Genomic DNA, 25,674 nt, shown 5'->3' with positions numbered 1-25,674 from the left:
TGCCCTAGAGAAGCAGACCTAACATGTCTGGCTGTGAATGCTCCACAGTATCCAAAAGCAATTGCTCAGGACAGCTAACATGGGTAAGCTAGGAACAGAGCCATGCCTCAAGGCCACATACGAAGACATCACTGAAAAATCTGGAGAAGTGCTGTGAGTCAAGGGCAATAGTATGGTGCTCCTGTTTGGTCACAGACTTCGCTCTGCCCTTTCTCAGCTGAGACTACATGGAGGGCATAGGGGTTGGGTGCTGTTTTGCAGCTGTCTTGACATAGCCTCTGTGTTTGGTAGAGCTGGTTCAAAAGTGGGGAAATTCCACAAGAATTCCAGCCATGCGGCAGCTTTTCCCATTATGTTTCTAACCCTCCAGGTTTTGTTTTCCAAATTTTCCAAGAACTGTTTATGAAAATGGAACATTCTGATTTTGAGAAAACCCCACTAAGTGGCTAGGCCAACCAACTGAAAATTACAAAATGAAAACCAGGATCTCTTTTCCAGGCCCAGCCACAGGCACTAGTTTGTCATTTACAATCGATCGATTTCTGAAAAATGAAACATTTTGAAAAAATCTAAATGTTTTCATGAAATTTGTCATTTTTAAAAAAGAGACCAAATTTCAAAAATTCTGACTAGCTCTAGAGTTTTACTGTTGGCCAGAACAGCACATCTTGGATGCTAAAAGCCCAGGCTGATTTCCAGGGTACCCAGACCTCCAGCGTGCACCGAACAATTCAAGTGCAATTCAGACCTGAATACAATAATTAGGGCCACTCAGAATCACAGAAGAAGTTGAACTTACACAGGAAAAAATGAATGAAATATCAGACAAACTAAACAGAATATACTGTTTGCAGCACTAAGCATAATAGCCACAGCCAAATTGGAGAAGAAGGGCTCTGAATCCTAGTCCTGGATACAGGTGGCTGGAAGCAAAGCCATAGAGATTTGGTCTTGTGACAGATACTAGACGGATAAGGAGTGCCTGGTGGTCTGTGAAAAGGTGCTAGATTATGGATTTGGAACAGGAGAGGAATTATAAATATTTACTGAATAATCATGAGACTGATTAAATTGTGGCTTATCAAAAACAGCTGTAGAGTCTATACACTGCACTTTTTGGAGTAAAAGCAAAGCCAGCTAGTGAGCATCGTGCAGCTATAAATCAGGTCACAAACGGGTTAAATTCAATCGAGTAGTTTAATAATTTTTCAGGTCAAAGGTCTTATCTTAGCAGGTAACAATTTACAGGACACCTAGTTATAATGAAGAGTGGCTGGCTTGGTAAAGGAGAGAAGAATACATTATGTCTCATCTCTGAATATTTTAATGTTAGCCTCTTTCAATGCAACATATTTTTGGTAAAGACATATTCACTATATTTAACATGATCTCTCTTTAACAGGAAGTTCAGCTGAGCACTGTCCCCAGAAAATACACTACGACTGTAAAGCAACAGAATTTCATAACAGTAAATCTATTGCACTTTGTGAAGAATAAAATCCTCCTTTGCCTTTCCAACTCCAGGAGGCAAAGTATCTTGGTTATGCAAGTTCTTCTTCCTCCAGGCAAAGTCTCATTATGTTCAGACAAACAAAGCCTAACTTTTTTATTATTATTATTATTACTTGAAACAATAATTGGAAGAGCTTGAGAGAAAAATCTTTCCAGTAGCCGTTGAGAAGTCTCCAAGTTTTGAGTCTAGAAATGAATTTTAGGTGCTATCCAATCACGGTCAACAAATAAATGTACTTATTTCCACATTTCATGAATATGTCCACAAAAGAGCAAGACGAGGTCTCTCTTTGACCAACACTAACACTGTGTGATCAGGTATTACAGGGATGCACTTTATATGTGACAATGGTATACAGACAGGATGGAAATAACACCAATATTATTGCACATGGTGTCTGGGCGAGCATTAAAAACACTGCAATATGTGATGAAAATTCTTTACAGCTTGTTTTCTCTCAGCCCTTTCTCTAGAGTTGGATGAAGCAGCAGTGTCAATCGACATACATCGGAGAGCTGGGAGTTGTTGGCATCTGATCCAGGATTTTGCAGACGTAGCATGCCACATCCACCGTGCGCTCTTCGTACATCAGAATGAAGGGATGTTTCTGAGAGCCAAAAAGGGAACAATAAAGTTAGTTTCACTTTTGTGACCAAAAAATGAGGCCCCAGTAGAAACTGATACAGCAAAGGGATCCCCCTGCTCCCAGATACAGTGGGGGCTGGGTGGTTACATCACAGGACTCCAGGTACAGCCTGCTCTGATGGCATTTAAAGGAAGGGAACTCCATTTCTTAAACTCACAATATTATTAATTACAATATGTTTCTGGGGTAACTTACAATGGGAGGTTGCCAGGGGTCACGAAATCCTGACTCAGAAGTGGGAATAATAACAATAATAATAATACAGTAGAATCTCAGCGTTCCCAACACCTCAGGAACAGAGGTTCTGCATAACTCTGAACAAAACATTATGATTCTTTTAAAAATTTACAGCTGAACATTGACTTAATAAGCTTTGGAACTTTACTATGCAGAAGAAAAATGCTGCTTTTAACCATCCTAATTTAAGTGAAACAAGCACAGAAAGTTTCCTTACCTTGTCAAATTTTTTTTCAACTTTCCCTTTATCGTTTTAGAAGTTTACATTGAACAAAGTACTGTACTGTTTGCCTTTTTTTATATATTTTTTTTTTGTCTCGGCTGCTGCCTGATTGTGTACTTCCAGATCCAAATGAGGTGTGTGGTTGACTGGTCAGTTCATAAATCTGGTGTTTGTAACTCTGAGTTTCTACTGTAATACCTAATCCTGGGGAAACTGAACACTCTAGGTCTGGCAGGTTAGTGAACTGCTGCTGCATAGCCACCAGGGGGAAACCAAGCCATTCTCTAGGGGACTTTTTAACTTGGCACTTAAGTGGATTTATTTATGGATTTATTCAGAATTTAGGCCTTGATTCACCAAAGTATGTAAGCACGAGCCTAGCGGGGGACTTCTTACTGACTTTAATTACAATTGGCTAAAGTTAGGCACGTGCTTAAATACCTTTCTGAGCCAGGGCTTTGGGATCCATGCTTCTTTACGGAAAAACTGACGCTCTGGCAGTGCCCGGGATGCAGGGGATTTTTTGCCACAGCATGCCAAGTCCTGGATGGACATGCCACCTGGAAGCCATCTTGTGTTTCAGATGTGAGAGGAGGAAATCCCTGTAGCTGCTTGTGTTCCACGCAGAAGGAAGGATAATGGCATTTAAGGAGATAGCTCCCTGCGAGTGTAGAGCCCACACTGTACTGATCATCCAAGAAAACAGCATTTTCATACATAAAAGTGTAGCCTTGACCCCACTGTCTGATATCAGCCAATACAGAACAGTTGCAATCATTCCCTCCCTTCAGCCCGCCCACTCTAACACCGCCACACTCACCAGAAGCTCTTTATACTTTGGCCTTTTGGATTCGTCCTTTGTAAGGCTAAAAAGATAAGAAAAGGGATTAGGAAAAGGTGGATTTGTAAACACGTGCCAAAGAGATTAAACATTAGCTGTGTATGGGACACAAAACTGAACCCATTGCGTAGATCCTGGGCTCGTGACCTGGCTAGCTATGCTGACAGCCCCACTCACCACCAGACTAGTGTCCAGAGTCTAAGAATTTGCCCCTACGCTTGAACTCGCCTCCTTTCCACAGTGGGGGAAGCATGTAGTCATGGCTTGTCCACACTTACAGCACTGCACCAGTGCAGCTGCGCCACCGTAGCGCTTAGTAAAAATGCTACCTACACCGACAGGAGAGCTGCTCCTGTCAGCGCAGTTAATCCACCTCCCCAAGGGGCGGGAGCTGTGTTGATAGGAGAAGCGACATAGAGCTGTCTACACCAGGGATTCGGTTGGTATTCCTTATCCACACCCGAGCCACATAGTTATACCAGCATACATTTATAGTGTAGACCAGGGCTATGTGAGCAGTTAATCCCAGGGTGAAACCAGGGCAGCTCTGCCACAACCTCCACTGGACTCACTGTAGGGAGACACTTAGGTTCCTATTGCAGAGGCTAATCCCAGACACACAAATATGAGGTCAGTGAGCTGCTCCAGTTGCCCACACAAGGCAGTTCCATGGATCCTGCAGGCTGGGAGGGGCACTATATGCACAGAGCCAGAGCCTCCGCAGCTAGTCAGAGGACAATGAACCCTGCACTTGCTAGGGACACAGCCTTGTTACACTTTATAGCAACTATCCCTCAACCCCCCAGACTAGGGCTCGGGGCAGCTCCAGAGGCTGTCGATGGTGTAAAGACTTTTTAACTGGGCCAGGGGTGCCAATGTGGCCCAATGTTATTATTCTCCAAGAGCCATCTGGAGGCTGACTAGTGAACTTGAGACAGTTCCTAGATCACCTGTGTCCACCTCCCAGACCCCAGCACACTGAAGGACGGACTGCCTAGAGCGATCATCTCCCCCATTGGGGCAGGGGTGGGGCACAATCGCAGGAAGCAGCATCTGGTGTCCCTGAGCAGGCTGGGTGCGCTTGTGGACAAGCAGAGGCCAGGGCTGTGAAGTCACTGTGCGAGGATGTAGTCAAAGCACAAGAAGAACATAGGCAGTGATTAACCAGGACAGATCAGAAAGACCAACCAGCTGTGGGTTCTCAGCTTTGCACAGAGCATTTTGCCCCTGGTGCGTGCTACAGCCTACTCAGCACCACGGGACTCTGTCCCCGGCCGGGTGCACTGTTCAGAGGCTCTGCTCTGTAGTCACTATTTTATTTTACAATTAAATTTTCTTGGTTTAAAAATAAAAAAAACACAAGTGAAGGGAGGAAGGATGAAGGCCTGAAGGAAAGGAGGCACATGTCCTGGGCTGGGGGACGGTTGATACATTCTGGGCCACATCCACTTCTCCAGCCTGTGTACCCAGGCTGGGCACAGACGATGGCATGGGGAGCTGCACAGTCTGTTACGCTGTGGGCTCCTGTAGCTCTGATGTGCTCCCTCCCAAAGGGAGCAGCAGTGTGTTAGTACCGCTGATTATTTGTGCCCAGCCCCATCAGCTGCACACACCACATTGGAGGAGACAGCCCTGCCCAAAGGCTCAGGGACATAAGAACAGCCATACTGGGTCAGGCCAATGGTCCCTCCAGGATCCTGTCTTCTGACAGTGGACAGTGCCAGATGCTTCAGAGGGAACGAACAGAACAGGGCAATTGTGATCCATCCCATGTCATCCAGTCCCAGCTTCTGGCAGTCCAAGATTTAGGGACACCCAGAGCATGGGGTTGTGTCCCTGACCATCTTAGCTAATAGTCACTGTTGGATCTATCCTCCATGAACTTGCATCTTCTGTCCCCCTCCTCCACCATCCTGGCACCCCAGTCAGACACACTATGTCTGGCCCACAGCATCCTTCCTCCAACACAAGGCAGGAGGATGAACCCACCATTTTCCTGGAGATCCCCAGCTGCACCTGACCCTACTGATTGATTCACCCCATACACCTTCCGCCACAGCCTCCTGCCTGCCCCCCCAACCTCCTATTCCTGAAAGAGAGAAGCTGCAGCCATTGGAAGCTGCAGGGTTTGTGGGGAGGGACACCCTGCCTCCTATTCAAGCTTCTCCTAATGCTGTCTCCCAGGCTGGCAGGAGGTGAGAGGGAGCCAAGGGGCACAGAAGCAGGTCCTCTAATGCCACCATGGCTTGCTTCCCCCATCCCCATTTGCCCCTGCCTGCTGGCACCCAGGGAGACACTGCACAGCTGGGCTCCAAGCTGCACGAGAGGTGTCTGCCAGTTCCACTGCCAGGGGAGCTTCCAGGGCCGGGGATGCTGGGGCAGAATTTGCCCACGTGTGTGATGTGAGAACGCAACGCGCAGAGCCCCTGCACCATGTCCAGAGCCTCAACAGAGCATGCTCAGCTGAAATAAAGGCAGGGCATCCGTTTCTATGTGCCACAAAGGGCAGCTGGGCACAAGAGCCATTTCTTCAGGAGGCATATTGGGCAGGCCACCTCGGGCACCATTCTTAACCCACACATGCCCAAGGGGCTGGAAAGATGCCACTGAGTCCTGCAAAGAGACACTACAGAGCAACAGCACTAAACACTCACCCTGCCACAGCGAGGGCAAACGGGACCTGCAGAGATGTGTGTGAAAAAAGAGCTGCCAAATCCACAACCCCTGGCCCGGGAGAACCTGCTCCATGGCTGGCTGGGAGGGGCTGAAACCAACCCCCAGACTGTACATACGCAGTGTCCACCAGGACCATGCTGGGAGCACCAGGGTCACCTCACTGGCAGAGTGGATCTGAGAGAACAGACGTCCCACCCCACACGGATCCTCCAGTCGCCAACACCTGAAACTGGCACAGTCACGCAAGGGACCAGCAGGTGGCAGCAAAATCCTCAACAAAGCAAAGCAATTCCCACAACAGAGCATGGGAGCGAATCTGGCAGGGAAACTCAACAAGACCCAAGGAGGCTGAAGACAGAGCTCTGGGGGCGAGGAGTGGGAAGACCCCCACAGGACACTGTCTACACTACTCTTCTGGGCCTGAGTTAATGGATTGTTTAAAGGCTGCTGTGGACACTCCCCTGCACATTTCTTCTTTGCCCTAAGGTGGTAAATGCAGCAATACAGACAGTGTCTCCTTATGCAGCGTAGCCAAGGTCAGAGTGGATTTTCCTGTGGGTTGCCTGAGGTTTGCTATGAACCTGGAGCCCTAGCAGAGCTCCAGTCTGCCATGTCAGCTTACAGAACAGGACTTACGGGGGATCTTGGGATCCTCACCTGGACCCTCTAGAGCAGATGACCAGCACTGGTCAGAGCAGAACAAAATGCCTGTGTTAAGGACACAGAGACAGCTAGTGCATGACACACAGGCTGTGGGGGGCTGCAATCACTCCCCTGCTCACAGGGCTGTGCTTCTCTAGCCCTTGCCTATCACTGCTGTGTGTTCCGCTGCAGGTAGCCAGTTGTAACCATGTGGAGGGTCCAACCCAAACAAGAGGGGATGTCGGGTGCAGTGAGATTTATGAAGCTTGGAGAGCGTGGGCTGCATGTGTTAACCTGCCACCTCCTTTGGCATGGGGAGGGATAATCAGACTGGCTCATCTTTCGTTCTTAATTCAATATTACGCATTGGTTTTACTGTACAGTTCCTGGAGTCACTCTAATTCTGAAGACCTAAAATACTCCATATAAGTTAAATCAATTTGAAAAAAAATGCTGGGAGCTTGATTTCAGCCAGCTGCAAAACATTCACATGTTCCAAACCTTTAAAGCAGGAAACACTTACCACAAGTTGACAAAGTTGATGAAACTTGGGGAGAATTCCCTCTCCTCTGAGTTACTCAGCTGTGGCGGGTCTCCTTTTACTACTTGTGTCAGCTGATCAAATACACTGTTCCATTTGGGATAGGGGAATCGCCCTGTGGCCAGCTCATACTGCAGAGACAGCAACAGCGCAGGCTGGGTTAGTATGAATAACACAAAGAGCTCCTTCAAACAGGGTAGGCAAATGTCATCCCCCGATGCCCAAGGAACACACAGGGTGGGGGAGAGTGAGACAGCCTCCCTTACATGAGCCCCGGCTTCTTAGTGTCCTAGAGACAGTTGGCTGCACTGACATTTCACCCAGCCTGAGGAGGGGAAGAGAGCATGTTAGTAGTAGCTCATTCTACAGATAGGGTCAGCAAGTTCTGGTTGCTTCTTACTATTTACTCCCTATGTCACCAGCTCCACCCTCCTGTGGAATGAAATAGTGCTGTCCAAGGTCATTGATGCAGATCCTGCAGTAATGTGGTTAACCAGAGAGGGGCCAGTAGGTGGGATCAAGAACTGGCTGAAACTTTCTGAGTAATGAAGGTCCACCCAAAGCCAGGGCTGCTATGTGGGTTATTCAGGCAGATCCGATGTCATGACCCTCTAGCATGTCACAAAGGGAAAACAGCATTCAAGATCCAAGCCCTTCCTCATGCTCTCTTATCTTTATGCTGCAAGTTGTTATTCCTGTTCCATAGCTAAGTGTAGACTTTAAGGATTCAGGAAAGCCATGATCAGTACAGAGAATTAACCAATTATTTAACTTCTGAGAGGTGTCTATTTCCATCTCGGAGTGCAAAGGGGCATGGCCCCCCCAGACCCTGCTCACATAGGGAGCTGCCTATTAACTTCTGAAGAGCCGTATGTGGCTCCGGAGCCACAGGTTGGCCACACCTGCTTTAGAAAGTTGGCCAACACTAATATTGTCTAAAGCGAGCCGATAATGCTGTCCAATAGGAAAGACTTGTCCCACAGAATAGTTTAAAGCACTCACATACCAACGTAATTCCCAAGCTCCAAACATCTGAGCGGACATCATAGCCTTGCCTGGATGCACTGGGGTCTATCCTTTCAGGCTGAAACAGAAGAGGAGCCACAGTCAAGCAGTATGCAGCACAGGAAGGAATGAGTGCACTTCTGCAAACATAAAAGATATCTCGGTACCCAGGGACAAAGCGCCACGTGCCCCCAGCAGAATTCTCTAAGGCAGACATCCAGCCCCACAGCAAGGACAGTTCAGTGAACATAGTCCTGACCACTGCACTGAAGACTAGACTCCAAGGTTACCTGCAAAGGAAATACAATGAGGCTCGGTCTCCCTTTGCTTGCACAAAGATGTCCTTTAAGTGGTTTTATTGTTTTACTATTTGAGTTTTTGTAACCTCAGAAATTCTTCCCGCTATCAAGTCTGGCCTTCCTTGTGTTTGCAGGAGGACTCCTTGGAGAGTGAGAGAACTGAAATGAGCACCTGCTCATCCCTCTGTTGGGGAGGCAACACGCATTGTGCACAATTGTTTCCTCTCAGCTGTCTGTTGGGCTGTTAAATGGCTGTTAACAAAGAGTCAAACCAAAAAAAGGCTTTTACATTGTCTGAGTACATATCCCTCTGCTATCAGTTGTTCAGAACTCACTTTCAGGTGCCTGGGAGATCATGATGCTATTAGACCTGCTGACATCCCAAAACAGGGTAGCCAGGACCCAAATGTGTAAAACTCCAGTAGAATTACACACCACAGAGAAGAGAAATGGGCACAAACCCATCTTCCCCCTTTGCAGGCCACCCTGGTGAGAAAACTCTGACTGTGTTTTCTTTTACTGAGCTAGTAAAATGCCAAAGAAGTAGGCTCTCTCACAGATTTTATTACAAGGGTAACGCTAGAAGCCAATCCCATGCCAACATTGAGTTCAAAATTGCAATCAAATGCTTATTTATCAGTTACAGAACTGAAACATCAGAGAAAGGGGATAAAATCAATCTGTTAGCCAATGAGATGTGTACAGCTCAGTACACAGTGGTGGAAGGGGGCCTATAAAGCTCTCCTTGTAGTTAGAGGCATATCTTGGCACCAAGGGCCTGTTCCAAAGACCATGCAGTCACTGAGAAACTTTCCATTGGCTTCATGGTGCTTAGGGGATTAAGCTCTCACAAGTTTGCTGGTTGAAGACTGTGTGAAATGCCACGCCTGTCACGCGTCGATCCCCACTGCCAATTAATCAGATTGTTCAGGCAGAGAACCAAGGTGGAAGGTTAGTTTGAAAGTGTTTTCATTGTTATTTTTAAAATTCCTTTTGGAAATCAGAAATCATGCCTGATACACTAACACACACTGAAGAGAGAAAATGCACTTCCAAGTAAATGTGAAAAACTACCAAAACTACCTATATCAATCCCAATGCTCGCAGATGTTATATTCCAAGCACTGAAAAAATGAGGTGCAAGAGATGACATTTTGAGCTTGTTGCTAAGGCCTACAGAGAAGGTGACTCATTTGGAAATGCGAGCTCAGATCTGTGTTTAGTTTGGGTTCTTTACCAAATTCTGTTCCAGGTGAACAGGAACAGTGAACATATGGAGAACAGAAAAAGGCAGGAAGAGAATATCCTGGGCCATGATCAATCCTGCCTTTGCCAAGAGGAATTAACCCATCCCAGCAGCCAAATTCCTCTTCATCCTCTTAACAGTCAAGGACCAACATTAAGCTCTTTTTATCTTTCTAACAAGTCAGCCCTTCTAATTCCCTCATTGTTTTTGCTGTTCTCCTCTAAATTCCCATCTATTTGTCAGTGTCTTTCTGGTAACAAGCTGCCCTGCACTGAACCCAATATTCCCAGGAGAGTCATACGTCAACTGCACAGACTTGGATGTGCATGTTTTCAAAGTGTGGACCACGTTTTCATAATGAGATTATCACATGCACTATTCAAAATTGCATGACATTCCTTTGACAACTAAAGCAATAATTTATTATTTATTTTTTAATTTTTTTATTTAAAATTAACAGGGAAGAATAATGCTAGACAACCAAGGAGTGCTTTTTAACCTGTATTTTAATGTAATTTAGCAGCAAGAAATATAAACCATGCTATTTTTCAAGGACATTATTATTATGACTTATTATTTGTATTATCGTAGTACCTAGGAGCCTCCATCATGGACCAGGATCCCATTGTGATAGGTGCTCCTACTGGATGCCCCAAAAGTAATGATTACACAGACATAAAAAAAAAGTTATGCTGGGCAATGAGCTATGCTGGTTAAAATGAAGTGTGGAAGCAGCGATAAAATATAACAAAACTAATACATAAAGGACAGAAAGAAGGGGAAGTAAATGGCAATGAATATAAGTTACAAGTTAAAAATGTAGGCAGCTGATATGGGAAGCCAAAGGAATCAATGAAATCAGAAGGTTAAAAATAATAAAGATTATAGGTCTGGATGAAAAAGGTAACTGTGTTGATACAGTATATTTGGATTTTGCCAAGGCGTTTGACTTAGTACCACATGACATTTTGATTAAAAACTTGCATTGTATGTATCTAACAGGGCAGACATAAAATGGATTAACAGCTGTCTCATTGACAGATCTCAGAAAAACCCACGGTTGTGAGTTCAATCCTTGAGGGGGCCATTTGAGGATTTAGTTGGGGATTGGTCCTGCTTTGAGCAGGGGGTTGGACTGGATGACCTCCTGAGGTCCCTTCCAACCCTGATATTCTATGAATGTAGTTTGTCATAAACAGATAGCTAAGGGTTAATGTCTCTTTCACCTATAAAGGGTTAACAAACAGTGACCTGCAAACACCTGACCAGAGGACCAATCAGGAGACAAAATACTTTCAAATCTCGTGGAGGGAAGCCTTTGTTTGTGGGTTTTCGGTTTGGCTTTGTTCTCTCTGGGTCCTGTACGGGACTAGAGGTGCAACCAGGTTTCTGCCAATCTCCCTGCTACAGTCTCTTATCTATTCAGAATTGTGAGTAAGAAAAGGCGGTCATAGTCTTTTAATTTGTTTTCTTTTTTCATTTACATATGTGTACTTGCTGGAAGTAGCTTAAATTGTGTTTCTGCTGGAGAAAGTTTCTTTCTATTGTTTATAAGTTGAAAGACCCTGTAACTGTTTACCATCTAAAGTGCAGAGATAAACCTTTTACTTTTTTCTTTCTTTTTTATTAAAAGTTTTGCTTTTTAAGACCTGTTTGATTTTTTTCTCCTAGTTAAGGTTCAAGGGAATTGGTGGGGAGAAAGGAAGGATAAATTTTCTCTTTGTGTTATATTCACGCAGCTTGTATTGCCTCTGGGTGAGGGGGAAGGTAACACTCTTCTTGGTGTGGTGATTCAAGAAGTTGAATCAGGCGATCTCCTAGTGTTCTCAGGGCAGGATGGAGCTGGGAGGAAGAAGGGAGGGGGAAGGGAACGGTTTATTTCCCTTTGTTGTGAGACTCAAGGGATCTGGGTCTTGGGGTCCCCTGGGAAGGTTTTGGGGGGACCAGAGGGTATCAGGCCCTAAAAATTCCTGATTGGTGGCAGCCTATCAGATCTAAGCTGGTAATTAAGCTTAGGGGAATTCATTCTAGTACCCATATTTTGGATGCTAAGGTCCAGAATTGGGAATTATACTTGACATAGTTAAAGGGGAGATATCAATGAATGGGTGCTGTTTCGAATGTGGCCCCCCCAGAGATCAGTTCTTTGTCCAATATTAGTTTTTTTATCAGCAATCTGATGATATGAAACCTTTGCAGGTAAAGTCTGCAGAGAACATGAAGATTGGTGGGGCAGCAGAATGGGATGTTGTTACAGAGTGATGTAAATCACTTGGTTAAATGGTTACAATGCCAAAAAAAAAAAGTTTTAATACCACCAAAAGCAAGCACAAAGAATTCATAGATTCACAGATTCTAGGGTCAGAAGGGACCAATGTGATCATCTAGTCCGACCCCTTGCACAAAGCAGGCACAGAACCCTACCCATTCACTTCTATAACAAACCCCTAACCTATGCCTGAGTTACTGAAGTCTTCAAATTGTGGTCTGAAGACCTCAAGCTGCAGAGAATCCACCAGCAAGTGACCCATGCCCCACACTGCAGGGGAAGGCGAAAAACCTCCAGGGCCTCTGCCAATCTGCCCTGGAGGAAAATTCCTTCCCGACACCAAATATGGCGATCAGCTAAATCCTGAGCATGTGGGCAAGACTCATCAGCCAGCACTCAGGAAAGAATTCGCTGCAGTAACTCAGATCCCATCCCATCCAACATCCCATTACCAACCACTAGGCATACTTATCTGGTGATAATCAAAGATCAATTGCCAAAATTAGGCTCTCCCATCATACCATTCCTTCCATAAACTTATCAAGCTTAATCTTAAAGCCAGATATGTCTTTTGCCCCCACTACTCCCCTTGGAAGGCTGTTCCAGAACTTCACTCCTCTAATGGTTAGAAACCTTCGTCTAATTTCAAGTCTAAACTTTCCTAGTGTCCAGTTTATACCCATTAGTTCTTGTGTCTACATTGGTACTAAGCTTAAATAATTCCTCTCCCTCCCTAATATTAATTTCTCTGATATATTTATAAAGAGCAAGCATATCCCCCCTCAGCCTTCTTTTGGCTAGACTAAACAACCCAAGCTCTTTGAGTCTCCTTTCATATGACTGGTTTTCCATTCCTCGGATCATCCTAGTAGCCCGTCTCTGAACCTGTTCCAGTTTGAATTCATCCTTCTTAAACATGGGAGACCAGAACTGCACACAGTATTCCAGGTGGGGGTCTCACCAGCGCCTTATATAACGGTACTAATACCTCCTTACCTTTGCTGGAAATATCTCGCCTAATGCATCCTAAAACCGCATTAGCTTTTTTAATGGCCATATCACATTGGCGGCTCATAGTCATCCTGTGATCTACCAATACCCCAAGGTCCTTCTCCTCCTCTGTTGCTTCCAACTGATGTGTCCCCAATCTATATCTAAAGTTCTTATTATTAATCCCTAAGTGCATGACCTTGCACTTTTCACTATTAAATTTACTATTACTCCAGTTTATAAGGTCGTCCAGATCTTCCTGTATGATATCCCGGTCCTTCTCCATGTTAGCAATACCCCCCAGCTTCGTGTCATCCGCGAACTTTATTAGCACATTCCCGCTTTTTGTGCCAAGGTTGATAATAAAAAGGTTAAATAAGATTGGTCCCAGAACCGATCCTTGAGGAACTCCACTAGTAACCTCCTTCCAGCCTGACAGTTCACTCTTCAGTACGACTCGTTGTAGTCTCCCCTTTAACCAGTTCCTTATCCACCTTTCAATTCTCATATTGATCCCCATCTTTCCCAATTTGACTAATAATTCCGCATGTGGAACTGTGTCAAATGCCTTACTGAAATTGAGGTAAATTAGGTCTACCGCATTTCCTTTGTCTAAATAGTCTGTCACCTTCTCAAAGAAGGAGATCAGGTTGGTTTAGCACGATCTACCTTCAGTAAAACCATGTTGTACTTTGTCCCAATTACCATTGACGTCAATGTCCTTAACTACTTTCTCCTTCAAAATTTTTTCCAAGACCTTACATACTACAGATGTCAAACTAACAGGCCTATAGTTACTCGGATCACTCTTTCTCCCTTTCTTAAAGATAGGAACTATGTTAGCAATTCTCCAGTCATACGGTACAACCCCTGAGTTTACCGATTCATTAAAAATTCTCGCTAACGGGCTTGCAATTTCATGGGCCAGTTCCTTTAATATTCTTGGATGAAGATTGTCCGGGCCCTCCGATTTTGTCCCATTAAGCTGTTCAAGTATGGCTTCTACCTCAGATGTGGTAATATCCACCTCCATATCCTCATTCCCGTTTGTCATCCTTCCATTACCCCTAAGCCTTATTAAAGACTGAGGCAAAGTACTTATTTAGATATTGGGCCATGCCTAGGTTATCCTTAACCTCCTTTCCATCCTCAGTGTGTAGCGGTCCCACTTCTTCTTTCTTTGTTTTCTTCTTATTTATATGGCTATAGAACCTTTTTCTATTGGTTTTAATTCCCTTTGCAAGGTTCAACTCTACTTGGCTTTTAGCCTTTCTCACTTTATCCGTACATGTTCTGACCTCACTAAGATAGCTTTCCTTGCTAATCCCACCCTTCTTCCACTCCTTGTAGGCTTTCTGCTTTTTCTTAATCACCTCTCTGAGATGCTTGCTCATCCAGCTTGGTCTACAACTCCTGCCTATGGTTTTTTTCCCCTTTCTTGGGATGCAGGCTTCCGATAGTTTCTGCAGCTGCGACTTAAAGTAATTCCAGGCCTCTTCCGCATTTAGATCCACAAGTTCTTCAGTCTAATCCACTTCCCTAACTAATTTCCTTAATTCTTTAAAGTTAGCCCTTTTGAAATCAAAAACCCTAGTCCCAGATCTATTTTTGTTTATCCTTCCATCTAGTTTGAACTGAATTAGCTCATGATCACTCAAACCAAGGTTGTCCCCTACAACCATTTCTTCTATGAGGTCCTCACTGCTCACCAAAACCAAATCTAAAATGGCATCCCCTCTTGTCGGTTCTTCAACTACTTGGTGAAGGAATCCATCAGCTATCACATCTAGAAAAATCTGAGCCCTATTATTGTCACTAGCACTTGTCCTCCAGTCTACATCTGGGAAGTTAAAGTCTCCCATGATCACACATTTCCCATTAGTGTTTACTTCCTTAAAAACATTAAAGAGGTCTCTATCCATATCCAAATCAGATCCCGGCGGTCTGTAGCACACCCCAAGCGCTATCTCAGGGGAGGCTCTAGTAGCTTTCTTTCCCAGTGTGATTTTTGCCCAGACAGACTCTGTCTTGTCCATTCCATCACTTCTTATTTCTTTACAGTTAACCTCCTCATTGATGTACAATGCTACTCCACCACCTTTGCCTTTATTTCTATCTTTCCTAAACAGCACATAGCCTTCAATACCTGTACTCCAGTCATGACTACTATTCCACCACGTTTCTGTTATCCCTATAATATCTGGTTTCACTTCCTGCACCAGTAGCTCTAGTTCCTCCATTTTGTTCCCTAGGCTCCTCGCATTAGTGTACCGACATCTTAATTTTTGCCGTTTGGCTTCACTCACATTCTGTACCCTGTTAGGCACGGACATTCTACCACCAACATCACCTGTTAGTCTGTTATCTACACTACCCTTTCTCCTTATGCCAATTCTTCTGTCCATGGCTGTATCCCCTCTTACTTTGTTTACTTCCGACTCAAGGTTAAATTCCGGTGTGGAGATCTCCCGAACATCTCCCAACCATCTCCCCCAAATTTCTAGTTTAAAGCTCTCTTAATCAGGTCGGCGAGCCTCCATCCCAGAAGTCTATTTCCCTCCTTGCTCAGGTGAAGTCCATCCCAAGAGAACAGTCTTCTGTCCGTAAATGCTTCCCAATGGCCGTACATCCCAAAGCCCTCCTTATCGCACCACTGCCTGAGCCATCTGTTGATCGCCATAATCTTGTCACACCTTTGTCGCCTTTCTCTAGGAACCGGCAGAATCCCATTGAAGATCACCTGAGCCTTGATTTCCTTAAGCGTCTTCCCCAGTCTGGAATAGTCTCCCTTGACACATTCCAGAGAGTATCTAGCCATATCATTCATTCCCACATGAAGGACAATCAACAGATTCTTCCCTGCTCCCGCTAGTATCCTTTTCAGCCTCAGGTCCACATCCTGTATCTTAGCACCCGGCATACAGCACAACCTTCTGTTCTCCCGATCAGCTCTAGTTACAGGCCTGTCTATTCTTCTCAGTAAGGAGTCTCCAATCACGTAGACCTGCCTTTTCCTGGTGACAGTGCGCTTCTCCGGTCTATCTCCCGCACCCACCGGCTGCAAGTCCTCTCGATTCCTATTCCCCCTTGCAATCCTCCTGGGGCTCATATTTAGTGTTGCCTCCACTGACTCCTCCCCTCCTCTTGCAGGACTATCAGCTCTTCTCTTTTTCCTTGCCCTCTCTCCTTCAGCGACCACCTGCTGTGCCCCTTCTTCATTTTCCAACTCTGCAAACCTGTTCCTGAGTTCTATTTCTCCTTCACTGGTCCATCTTTTCCTCTGCCTGGTTCTCTTAGTCACATGCTTCCACCGTCCACTTTCCTCCCCCAGCAGTCTCTCCTCTGAATTCTTTGGTCCTGCTTCCATCTGCACGTCTGAGCTTATCCCTTCAGCCCCTTCGTGTCTGTGCTCCATCATCTGCTCAAACCCCCTTCTGAACTCAACCAGAGTTTGCACCTGCATCTCCAGTGTTCGGATCTTCTCTTCCATCAGCTCTATCAGGCGGCACTTCATGCAGACAAAGCTCTTTTCAGGCGCCCCCTCCAGGATCACGTACATGCCGCAGCTTCCACATCCAGTCATCCTCATTGTGTCTTTCACTGCTGCCTCTGTATCAGTCATGGCCTTCCCACCTGCCGCCTGGTAGTCAACACAACACAAGCCCCCCGGCAGGCACCAGACCACCACCCTATCTATCTCTTAACTTGCTTGTTGGTTCCTCTGTCTTAGTCTCCCCTGCAACCTCCCCCTGGAAACTCCCACTGAAACTCCCGTTTACAGCTCTGGTTGCTGGCTCCTGTGCTGCTGCAGCTATTTGTGCTGCTGCCTGACTGGCTGGCTCCTTATACAGGACCCCTAATCAGGTAAGCCCCGTCCCCTAATCAGGGCTCCACTGCTTTCCCAGCACACTGCCCCTAGCAGCCTCCACACACACACACACACACACACACTACACAATACAATCCACAAACTACAAAAACCTGCTCCTCCAACAGAACTCCCACTGAAACTCCCCTGTTTACAGCTCTGTTTGCTGGCTCCTACAAGATGGTTGATTCGGTCTTGGAAAGCATGCCTCAGAAATCAGATAATTGCCTCAACATTAGCTCTAAGTGCAATACTGTGTCAAACAGGGCTAACGCAATCCTTGGAATATTAAGTAGAAATAGGGAAGTAATCTTCACTGTGTACACAGCATTGGAAAGTCCACTGCAAGAATACTGTGCTTAGTTCTGCTGTTTGCACTTCAAAAAGGTTATGGAAATACTGCAGAGAATTCAAAGGATGGCCACAAAAAAGACCGAGGAGCTGGAAAACACGTAAGTCTTACAATGTGAGGCTTAAGAAAAAGCTCTACTTATTCAGCATATCAAAGAGAAAACTGAAAGGTGACTTGATCACTGTGTATAGGTAATGACATATGGAAAAAAGATCTGAGAACGGGGCTTTTCAGTCTTGACGACCAAGGCATAACAATATCAAACTGCTAGAATTTCAACAAATTCAACCTTGAAATTAAAAAGGATATGCTTTAATCCAGCTTCTAGAAGAAATACTATGGCCTGTGTAGTCATGGTGGTGCCTTCTGGCCTTGGAATCTGTATATCGATGAGTCCTCCTACTCATCCCCTTCCTTCATAGACTGTGGAGAGAACAGCATTGCCTACAGTGCTCTCACTATGCCTTTCTCAGAAGCATCAGGCATTGGCCACAAACGGAGACAGGATGCCAGACAGGCTGAACCAGTGCTGTGAGGTGGCAAAGAAAAATGGAGGTTACTTACCTGTCACTGGAAATACTTCAAGATGTGTAGTCCCTGTGTATTCATATGTGGGTACATACGCGCACATGTGCCTGAGAATGGAGATTTATAGTAAGTAGCATCCATTGGTCTGCGCATGCAAAGTTGTTCTCCTTGTGCTCCAACCCGAGGGTATATGGGGCAGTGCAGACTGCCATTTCTCCAGTTCCTTCTCTTACTGCAAATGCAATCATGGTCCACAGCAGAAGAGAGTGGGTAGTAGAATACAGATAGGGACCAGCTCTTGAAGAAGAAATGGAGGTTCTTCAAGATGCGTGGTCCCTATATGTATTCTACATGTGGGTGACTGGTAAGCAATAGTGAAACAGAAAGGGGTGCGAGGATGCAGATAGTACAGATATTTGTAATACTCCTGTCCCCATAGTTGCAGCTATAAAGAGATCTGGAATACAGTGTAAAGTTTCATCAAAGTATGAGCAGAGCTTCATGTAGCTACCCTACATATGTCCAGCGAAGGTACATCTCAAAGTCATGCTGCAGAAGTTACTTGTGCTCCACTGAAGTGGGCTCTTGCCATTGTGGAGAGGAATATGCGCCAGTTGGTAACAAAGAATGATGCAGCTAGAGATCACTTAGAGAGTCTCCGAAGAGATAAGGCTTGTTCTTTGGATTGTTCTGCTAAAGTGACATAGTCTAGGCATCTTCCTAATTGGTTTAGTTCTTTACAGATAGAATTTCAAAGTCCATCAGATATTGAGAATGTGACATTTTCTCTTGTCATCAAAAGCATGAAGTTTTGGAAAGAATACTGGTAAATGAATAGGTTGATCCATGTAAAACTCAGAAATTACCTCAGGAATGAATTTCAGTTGGAGATGAAGGGAAATCTCCTTATGAAACGTAGTATAAGGCAAATCTGCCATGAGAGCCCCCAGATCGCTCATCCTTCTGGTTGATGTGATGGTGACTAGGAAGGCAATCTTCATGGAGAGGTAGGACATGGAGCAGGTGGCTAGCCGTTCAAAGGGATGTCTGGTAAGTACTAAAAGAACAAGATTAAGATCCCTTGTGGTGTTGGTTTCTCCATCGAAGGGGAAATTCTAATGAGCCCCTCTAGGAATTTGGTTCTTGTTGGAAGAGTAAAAACAGTATAACCCTCAACTGTGTGATGAAAGGAATTGATTAGTTCAAAATGGACCTGTAGCAAGCTAATGGAAAGATCCAATGTCTTGAGAGTGAGTAGAGGTAGTCTAAAACACCAGGAACTCCTGCAGGTTGTGGAGATAACTGATTCTGTTGTATTCAGATGGAGAAATGTTTCCATTTAGTCAGACAGAATTTTCTGGTGGAAATCTTTCTGTTTGATTGAGAATAGATTGAATATCCACCACATACAAATGCTTTAGATCTGACACCTCATCCAATTACCAGGCTGTAAAATGAAGAGGGCCTGCATTGGGGTGTCTGGTCATGCCATTCTCCTGAGTCAATAGATCCAGAAATGGTCAGATGCTGATGGGAAGACATAAGAACATATGGGGGAGGGATAGCTCAGTGGTTTGAGCATTGGCCTGCTAAATCCAGGATTGTGAGCTCAATCCTTGAGGGGGCCATTTAGGGATCTGGGGCAAAAATCTGTCTGGGGTTTGGTCCTGCTTTGAGCAGGGGGCTGGACCAGATGACCTCCTGAGATCCCTTCCAACCCTGATATTCTATGATAACAATGGCCATACTGGGTCAGACCAAAGCTCCGTCTAGCCCAGTATCCTGTCTGACAACAGTGGCCAATGCCAGGTGCCCCAGAGGGAGTGAACCTAACAGGTTATGATCAAATGATCTCTCTCCTGCCATGCAGTTCCACCCCAACAAACATAGGCTAGGCATGCCATTCCTTACCCATCCTGGCTAATAGCCATTAATGGACTTAACCTCCATGAATGTATCTAGTCCTCTTTTAAACCCTGTTATAGTCCCAGCCTTCACAACCTCCTCAGGCAAGGAGTTCCACACGTTGACTGTGTGCTGTGTGAAGAATTTCCTTTTATTTGTTTTAAACCTGCTGCCCATTAATTTCATTTGGTGGCCCCTACCTCTTATATTATGGGAACAAGTAAATAACTTTTCCTTATTCACTTTCTCCACACCACTCATGATTTTATATACCTCTATCATATCCCCTTGTAGTCTCCTCTTTTCCACGCTGAAAAGTCCTAGCCTCTTTAATCTCTCCTCATATGGGATCAGTTCCAACCCCCTAACCATTTTAGTTGCCTTTCACTGAACCTTTTCTAATGCCAGTATATCTTTTTTGAGATGAGGAGACCACATCTGTATGCAGTATTTAAGATGTGAGCGTACCATGGATTTATATCAGGATGTAGCGGGGTGGTCACCCCGCTCCTGCCTGAAGGAAATAAAGCAGCCTTGGAGAGGGCTGCAGCAGGGAAAGCTAGGCTGATTGGGTAAGCAGCCACAGCTGTGGTCAGCTTAATCAGGGCCCAGCTTGCCCTTATAATAGGCCTGTGGGTCAGAAACAAACACTCTCTCTAGCTTAATTGAAAGAGAAGGACCTGACTGCCTGGGAAGCTGAGGCGGGTACCTAGGGTGGAGCAGTGCTGGGGAAGGGCAGGGGGAGCTCCAGCCTAGCAAAGCACCAGGCTGCAGGCCGAATTAAGGGCCCACAAAAGGGTACTAGGGCTGTAGAGGGGCAGCCAGGAACAGGCAGAGGCAGCTGGTCCAACCCCCCTTACTGATGATGAGTGGTTTACAAACTGCCGTGTGCCCCAGTGAACTGGGGCTAAATTGATACTGGCAGTAGCCACTGATTCAAGGTGGGGAATGAGGGTTGGGGGTTCCACTGGGTGGGGAGACTCAGATTGTGGGTTACTGCTGGGGGCAGAACCCCAGCGTAAAAGGGCACTGGGGGTCCAGGAGGCTCTCAGCTGGAAGAGCTAATTCCCTGGACAACCAGCAGGAGGCGCCACGCGGGTGAGCCTCGCACTGCTGCACAGGGCAATAAGATATTCTTCGTCTTATTCTCTATCCCTTTTTTTAATGATTCCTAACATCCTGTTTACTTTTTTGACTGCCACTGCACACTGCGTGGACGTCTATCCACAACGACTCCAAGATCTCTTTCTTTATTAGCTGTAGCTAAATTAGCCCCCATCATATTGTATGTATAGTTGGGGTTATTTTTTCCAATTTGCATTATATTACATTTATCCACATTAAATTTCATTTGCCATGCTGTTGCCCAATCACTTAGTTTTGTGAGATCTTTTTGAAGTTCTTCACAGTCTGCTTTGGTCTTAACTATCTTGAGCAGTTTAGTATTGTCTGCAAACTTTGCCACCTCACTGTTTACCCCTTTCTCCAGATCATTTATGGATAAGTTGAATAGGATTGGTCCTAGGACTGACCCTTGGGGAACACCACTAGTTACCCCTCAAATTTTCCTATTTATTCTTACCCTTTGTTCCCTGTTTTTTAACCAGTTCTCCATCCATGAAAGAATCTTCCCTCTTATCCCATGACAACTTAATTTGCGTAAGAGCCTTTGGTGAGGGACCTTGTCAAAGGCTTTCTGGAAATCTAAGTACACTATGTCCACTGGATCCCCCTTGTCCACATGTTTGCTGATCCTTTTAAAGAACTCTAATAGATTAGTAAGATATGATTTCTCTTTACAGAAACCATGCTGACTTTTGCTCAACAATTTTTGTTCTTCTATGTGTATGACAATTTTATTCTTAAGTATTGTTTCAACTAATTTGCCCGGTACTGATGTTAGACTTACTGGGTCTGTAATTGCCAGGATCACCTCTAGAGCCCTTTTTAAATATTGGTGTTACATTAGCTATCTTTCAGTCATTGAGTACAGAAGCTGATTTAAAGGACAGATTATAAACCATAGTTAATAGTTTCGCAATTTCACATTTGAGTTCTTTCAGAACTCTTGGGTGAGTGCCATCTGGTCTCGGTGACTTGTTACTGTTACGTTTACCAATTAATTCCAAGACCTCCTCTAATGACACTTCAATCTGTGGCAATTCCTCAGATTTGTCACATACAAAGGATGGCTCAGGTTTGGGAATCTCCCTAAAATCCTCAACCGTCAAGACTGAAGCAAAGAATTCATTTAGTTTCTCTGCAATGGCTTTATCGTCTTTAAGTGCTCCTTTTGTACCTCGATCGTCCAGGGGCCCCACTGATTGTTTAGTAGGCTTCCTGTTTCTGATGTACTTAAAAAACATTTTGTTATTACCTTTTGAGTTTTTGACTAGCTGTTCTTCAAACTCCTTTTTGACTTTTCTTATTACATTTTTACACTTAATTTGACAGTGTTTATGCTCCTTTCTATTTACCTCACTAGGATTTGACTTCCACATTTTAAAAGGTGCTTTTTTATCTCTCACTGCTTCAGGATGACATCTGCAGCAGATCTGAAAATCAAAATTGTCTGGGCGAGTTGGGCACGATAAGAATGAGAATTTGTTGTGGCAAATCTTTTGTAGAACTTGTATCAGTGGGATTGGAGAAAAGTCAATACCCTCAGATGGCCTTTCCAAGATAGCAGAAGGGCTGCTCTGGAGCAGTAGAGAGGAAATTTCTTTTTCATCTGGGAGACAAATATTGAGAGCTACAAACCATGTGCCCTTTTCCAGAGGGGATTATTGATACTAGAGTGACCATGCAGAATTTTGATTTTTAAATAAAGACGTTCATTTGGCATAGGTCAAGAATTAGTCTCCATTCTCCATTTTTCTTGGGAACAAAGAAATATGGGGAGCAAAGCCCTTTTCCTTAATGTTGAGGTGGCACATGTGCTACAGCTCCTCACTGAAGAAGAGTCTCCCTGCTGAGGAAGGCCTCCTTGTGAGACTGCAGCCTGAAGAGAGGTTTTTACTACTAGTTTGCCATCATCCATGAATCAAGCACAGTCCTGCTGAGCAAGTTTTGTCTTTGAAGTTTCAACATTTGGCATAGCTGATGAAATCATAGTCTGCTAACAGGGCCTTGTAGTTAGCAATTCTAAACTGGAGACTTGATGAAGAAAAAACATTTCTTCCTACGAGGTCAAGGCATTTGGTTCCCTTGTCTGAAGGGATCTTGCAGCCTGAATCTCTCAGGAGCTGTCTTTACCTGTGGGGAGTTGAGTGGTGGGTGTGAAAACAGGAACTCTACTCCCTTGGCTGGAACAAAGTAACATTTATCAGCCCTTGTTGGGATTGAGGCGCAGAAAACAGGAGTATGCCAATCTCCCTGGCTGGTCTATAATGGCCTTCTTAACTGGAAGGGCCACCTGACTGGGACCCAATGGTTGCAAGATGCCCAGAAGCCTATGCTGTCTCTCTTAGATCCCCTCACACTGTATCTGAATTTCAGATGCTACTCTGTGGAGGCGCTCTTGACATTGCCTGTGATTATCAGGCAGAGATAGTGAAGATGGAGTAACCGCCTCATCTGGAGAGAAGAATGAGACAGCTATCAGGACTGCTGTATCCAGCACAGGTTCTTCTTCTACGTGCTCTGACAGAGCTGGTTGGTGCCGGCCGGAGAGGGTAAATAGGGTTAATACAGGGATCTGGAGGGTCTGGTGTAAGAATCCCAGGGGACCCAATAATGCCAGTATGCAGGGTCAGATCCCAGGGCACTAGGTACCATTGGTGGATGGAGAATGGAACCCAGAGCTTCTGTCTAGACTAGCCTCTCTATATGGAGGTGATGGTTTATCTGGGACCTCCTATTCATCTGAGAGAAGGTTCCCTAACTAACAGAGCTGCCAGTTACTTATGGAGGGAATAAGGGAACAACCCTGTATTCTTCCAGTAGATTCTTCTTCTAGTGTTTCAGTGTCCCTTAATAGGGTTGGATTGGAGAGGAGTTTGAGTATAGGGGAGGTGAAGATCTCCTCCAGGGAGTTGTACGTCTTGGACTGTTCTGGAGTGTGTGGTGTACTGGTGAATGGGACTGGAAGATCTGACACTTCCCAGGTTACAATGGACAGTGCAGTCTAGTATGGAGCTCATAGACTATGTGGAGATTAGCCTAGAGCTTGTAGACTGGAGCTCGTACCCTGGCGCTCGTAGACTGTGCCGGTGAGGACCAATCCTTAGGTTTATGAGTTGGAACCAAGGTCGGTACTCATGGATCCTTCTCCTTTGCCGTATACACTCATGTTGAAGAATATTTTAAAGAAGCCTTATTCAGGACGCAGGAACAAACCATCCCAATGTGCAGGAAGAATAGCAAATATGGCAGGTGACCAAGTTGGTTTAACAGAGAAAACTTCCGTGAGCTTAAACACAAAAAGAAAGCTTACAAGAAGTGGAAACTTGGACAGATAACTAGGGAGGAGTATAAAAATATTGCTCGAGCAAACAGGGGTGTAATCAGGAAGGCCAAAGCACAATTGGAGTTGCAGCTAGCAAGGGATGGGAAGGGCAACAAGAAGGGTTTCTACAGGTATCTTAGCAACAAGAAGGTGATCAGGGAAAGTGTTGGACCCTTACTGAATGGAGGAAGCAACCTAGTGACAGATGATGTGGAAAAAGCTGAAGGACTCAATGCTTTTTTGCCTGGGTCTTCACAGACAAAGTCAGCTCCCAGACTGCTGTACTGGGCAGCATAGTATGGGGAGGAGGTGAGCGGCCCTCAGTGGTGAAAGAACAGGTTAAGGACTATTTAGAAAAGCTAGACATGCACAATTCCATGGGACTGGATGCAATGCATCTGAGGGTGCTGAGTGAGTTGGTGATGTGATTGCAGAGCCACTGGCCATTATCTTTGAAAAAAAGTGGCAATCGGGGAAAGTCCTGGACGATTGAAAAAAGGCAAATATAGTGCTCATCTTTAAAAAAGGGAAGAAGAAGAAGAATCTGGGGAACTACAGCATCACCTCAGTTCCTGGAAAAATCATGGAGCACAGCCTCAAGGAATCCATTTTGAAGCACATGGAGGAGAGGAAGGTAATCAGGAACAGTCAACATGGATTCACCAAAGGCAAGTCATGCCTGACCAACCTGATTGCCTTCTATGATGAGATAACTGGCTCTGTGGATATGGGGAAAGATGTGATATACATTGACTTTAGCAAGTCTCCCATAGTATTCTTGCCAGCAAGTTAAAAAAAGCATGGACTGGATGAATGGACTATTAGGTGGCTAGAAAGCTGGCAAGATTGTTGGGCTCATCGGGTAGGATCAATGACTTGATGTCTAGCTGGTAGCTGGTATCAAGCGAAGTGCCCCAGGGATCGGTCCTGGGGCTGGTTTTGTTCAACACCTTCATTAATGATTTGGATGATGGGATGGACTGCAACCTCAGCAAGTTTGCGCATGACACTAAGCTGGGGGGAGAGGTAGATATGCTGGAGGGTAGGGATAGGGTCCAGAGTGATCTAGACAAATTGGAGGATTGGGCCCAAAAAAATCTGATAAGGTTCAACAAGGACAAGTGCAGAGTCCTGCACTTAGAATGGAAGAAACCCATGCACTGCTACAGGCTAGGGACCGACTGGCTAAGCAGTAGTTCTGCAAAAAAGGACCTGGGGATTACGGTGGATGAGAAGCTGGATATGAGTCAACAGTGTGCCCTTCTTGTCAAGAAGGCTAAAGACATATTGGGCTGAATTAGTAGGAGTGCTGCCAGCAGATCAAGGGAAGTGATTATTTCCCTCTATTCGGCAATGGTGAGGCCAAATCTGGAGTACTGCATCCAGTTTTGGGCTCCCCACTATAGAAAAGATGTGGACAAATTGGAGAGAGTCCAGCGGAGAGCA

The 25,674-nt window shown here is 45.1% G+C and overlaps 1 protein-coding gene across 7 annotated transcripts in view; it reads right to left on the bottom strand.

Annotated features, from left to right (window-relative positions):
* Positions 1-1,178: 1,178 nt before the first annotated feature.
* MAP2K4 (mitogen-activated protein kinase kinase 4) overlaps positions 1,179-25,674 on the bottom strand; it is a 190,511-nt gene continuing 166,015 nt past the window's right edge. For all 7 annotated transcript variants that reach the window (XM_050919363.1, XM_050919367.1, XM_050919365.1 and 4 more), the window contains 4 exons: positions 8,326-8,403; positions 7,302-7,450; positions 3,440-3,485; positions 1,179-2,120 (listed from right to left, as the gene is read on the bottom strand). In XM_050919363.1, the coding sequence (XP_050775320.1) occupies positions 2,007-2,120; positions 3,440-3,485; positions 7,302-7,450; positions 8,326-8,403 (387 nt within the window). In that variant the 3' untranslated portion in view covers positions 1,179-2,006. The remainder of the gene's footprint in view (positions 2,121-3,439; positions 3,486-7,301; positions 7,451-8,325; positions 8,404-25,674) is intronic.

The sequence above is a fragment of the Gopherus flavomarginatus genome, chromosome 12 (genome assembly GCF_025201925.1).
Source record: "Gopherus flavomarginatus isolate rGopFla2 chromosome 12, rGopFla2.mat.asm, whole genome shotgun sequence".
Taxonomy (NCBI): Eukaryota; Metazoa; Chordata; order Testudines; family Testudinidae; genus Gopherus; species Gopherus flavomarginatus.
This window is presented reverse-complemented; position numbering and strand designations above follow the sequence as displayed.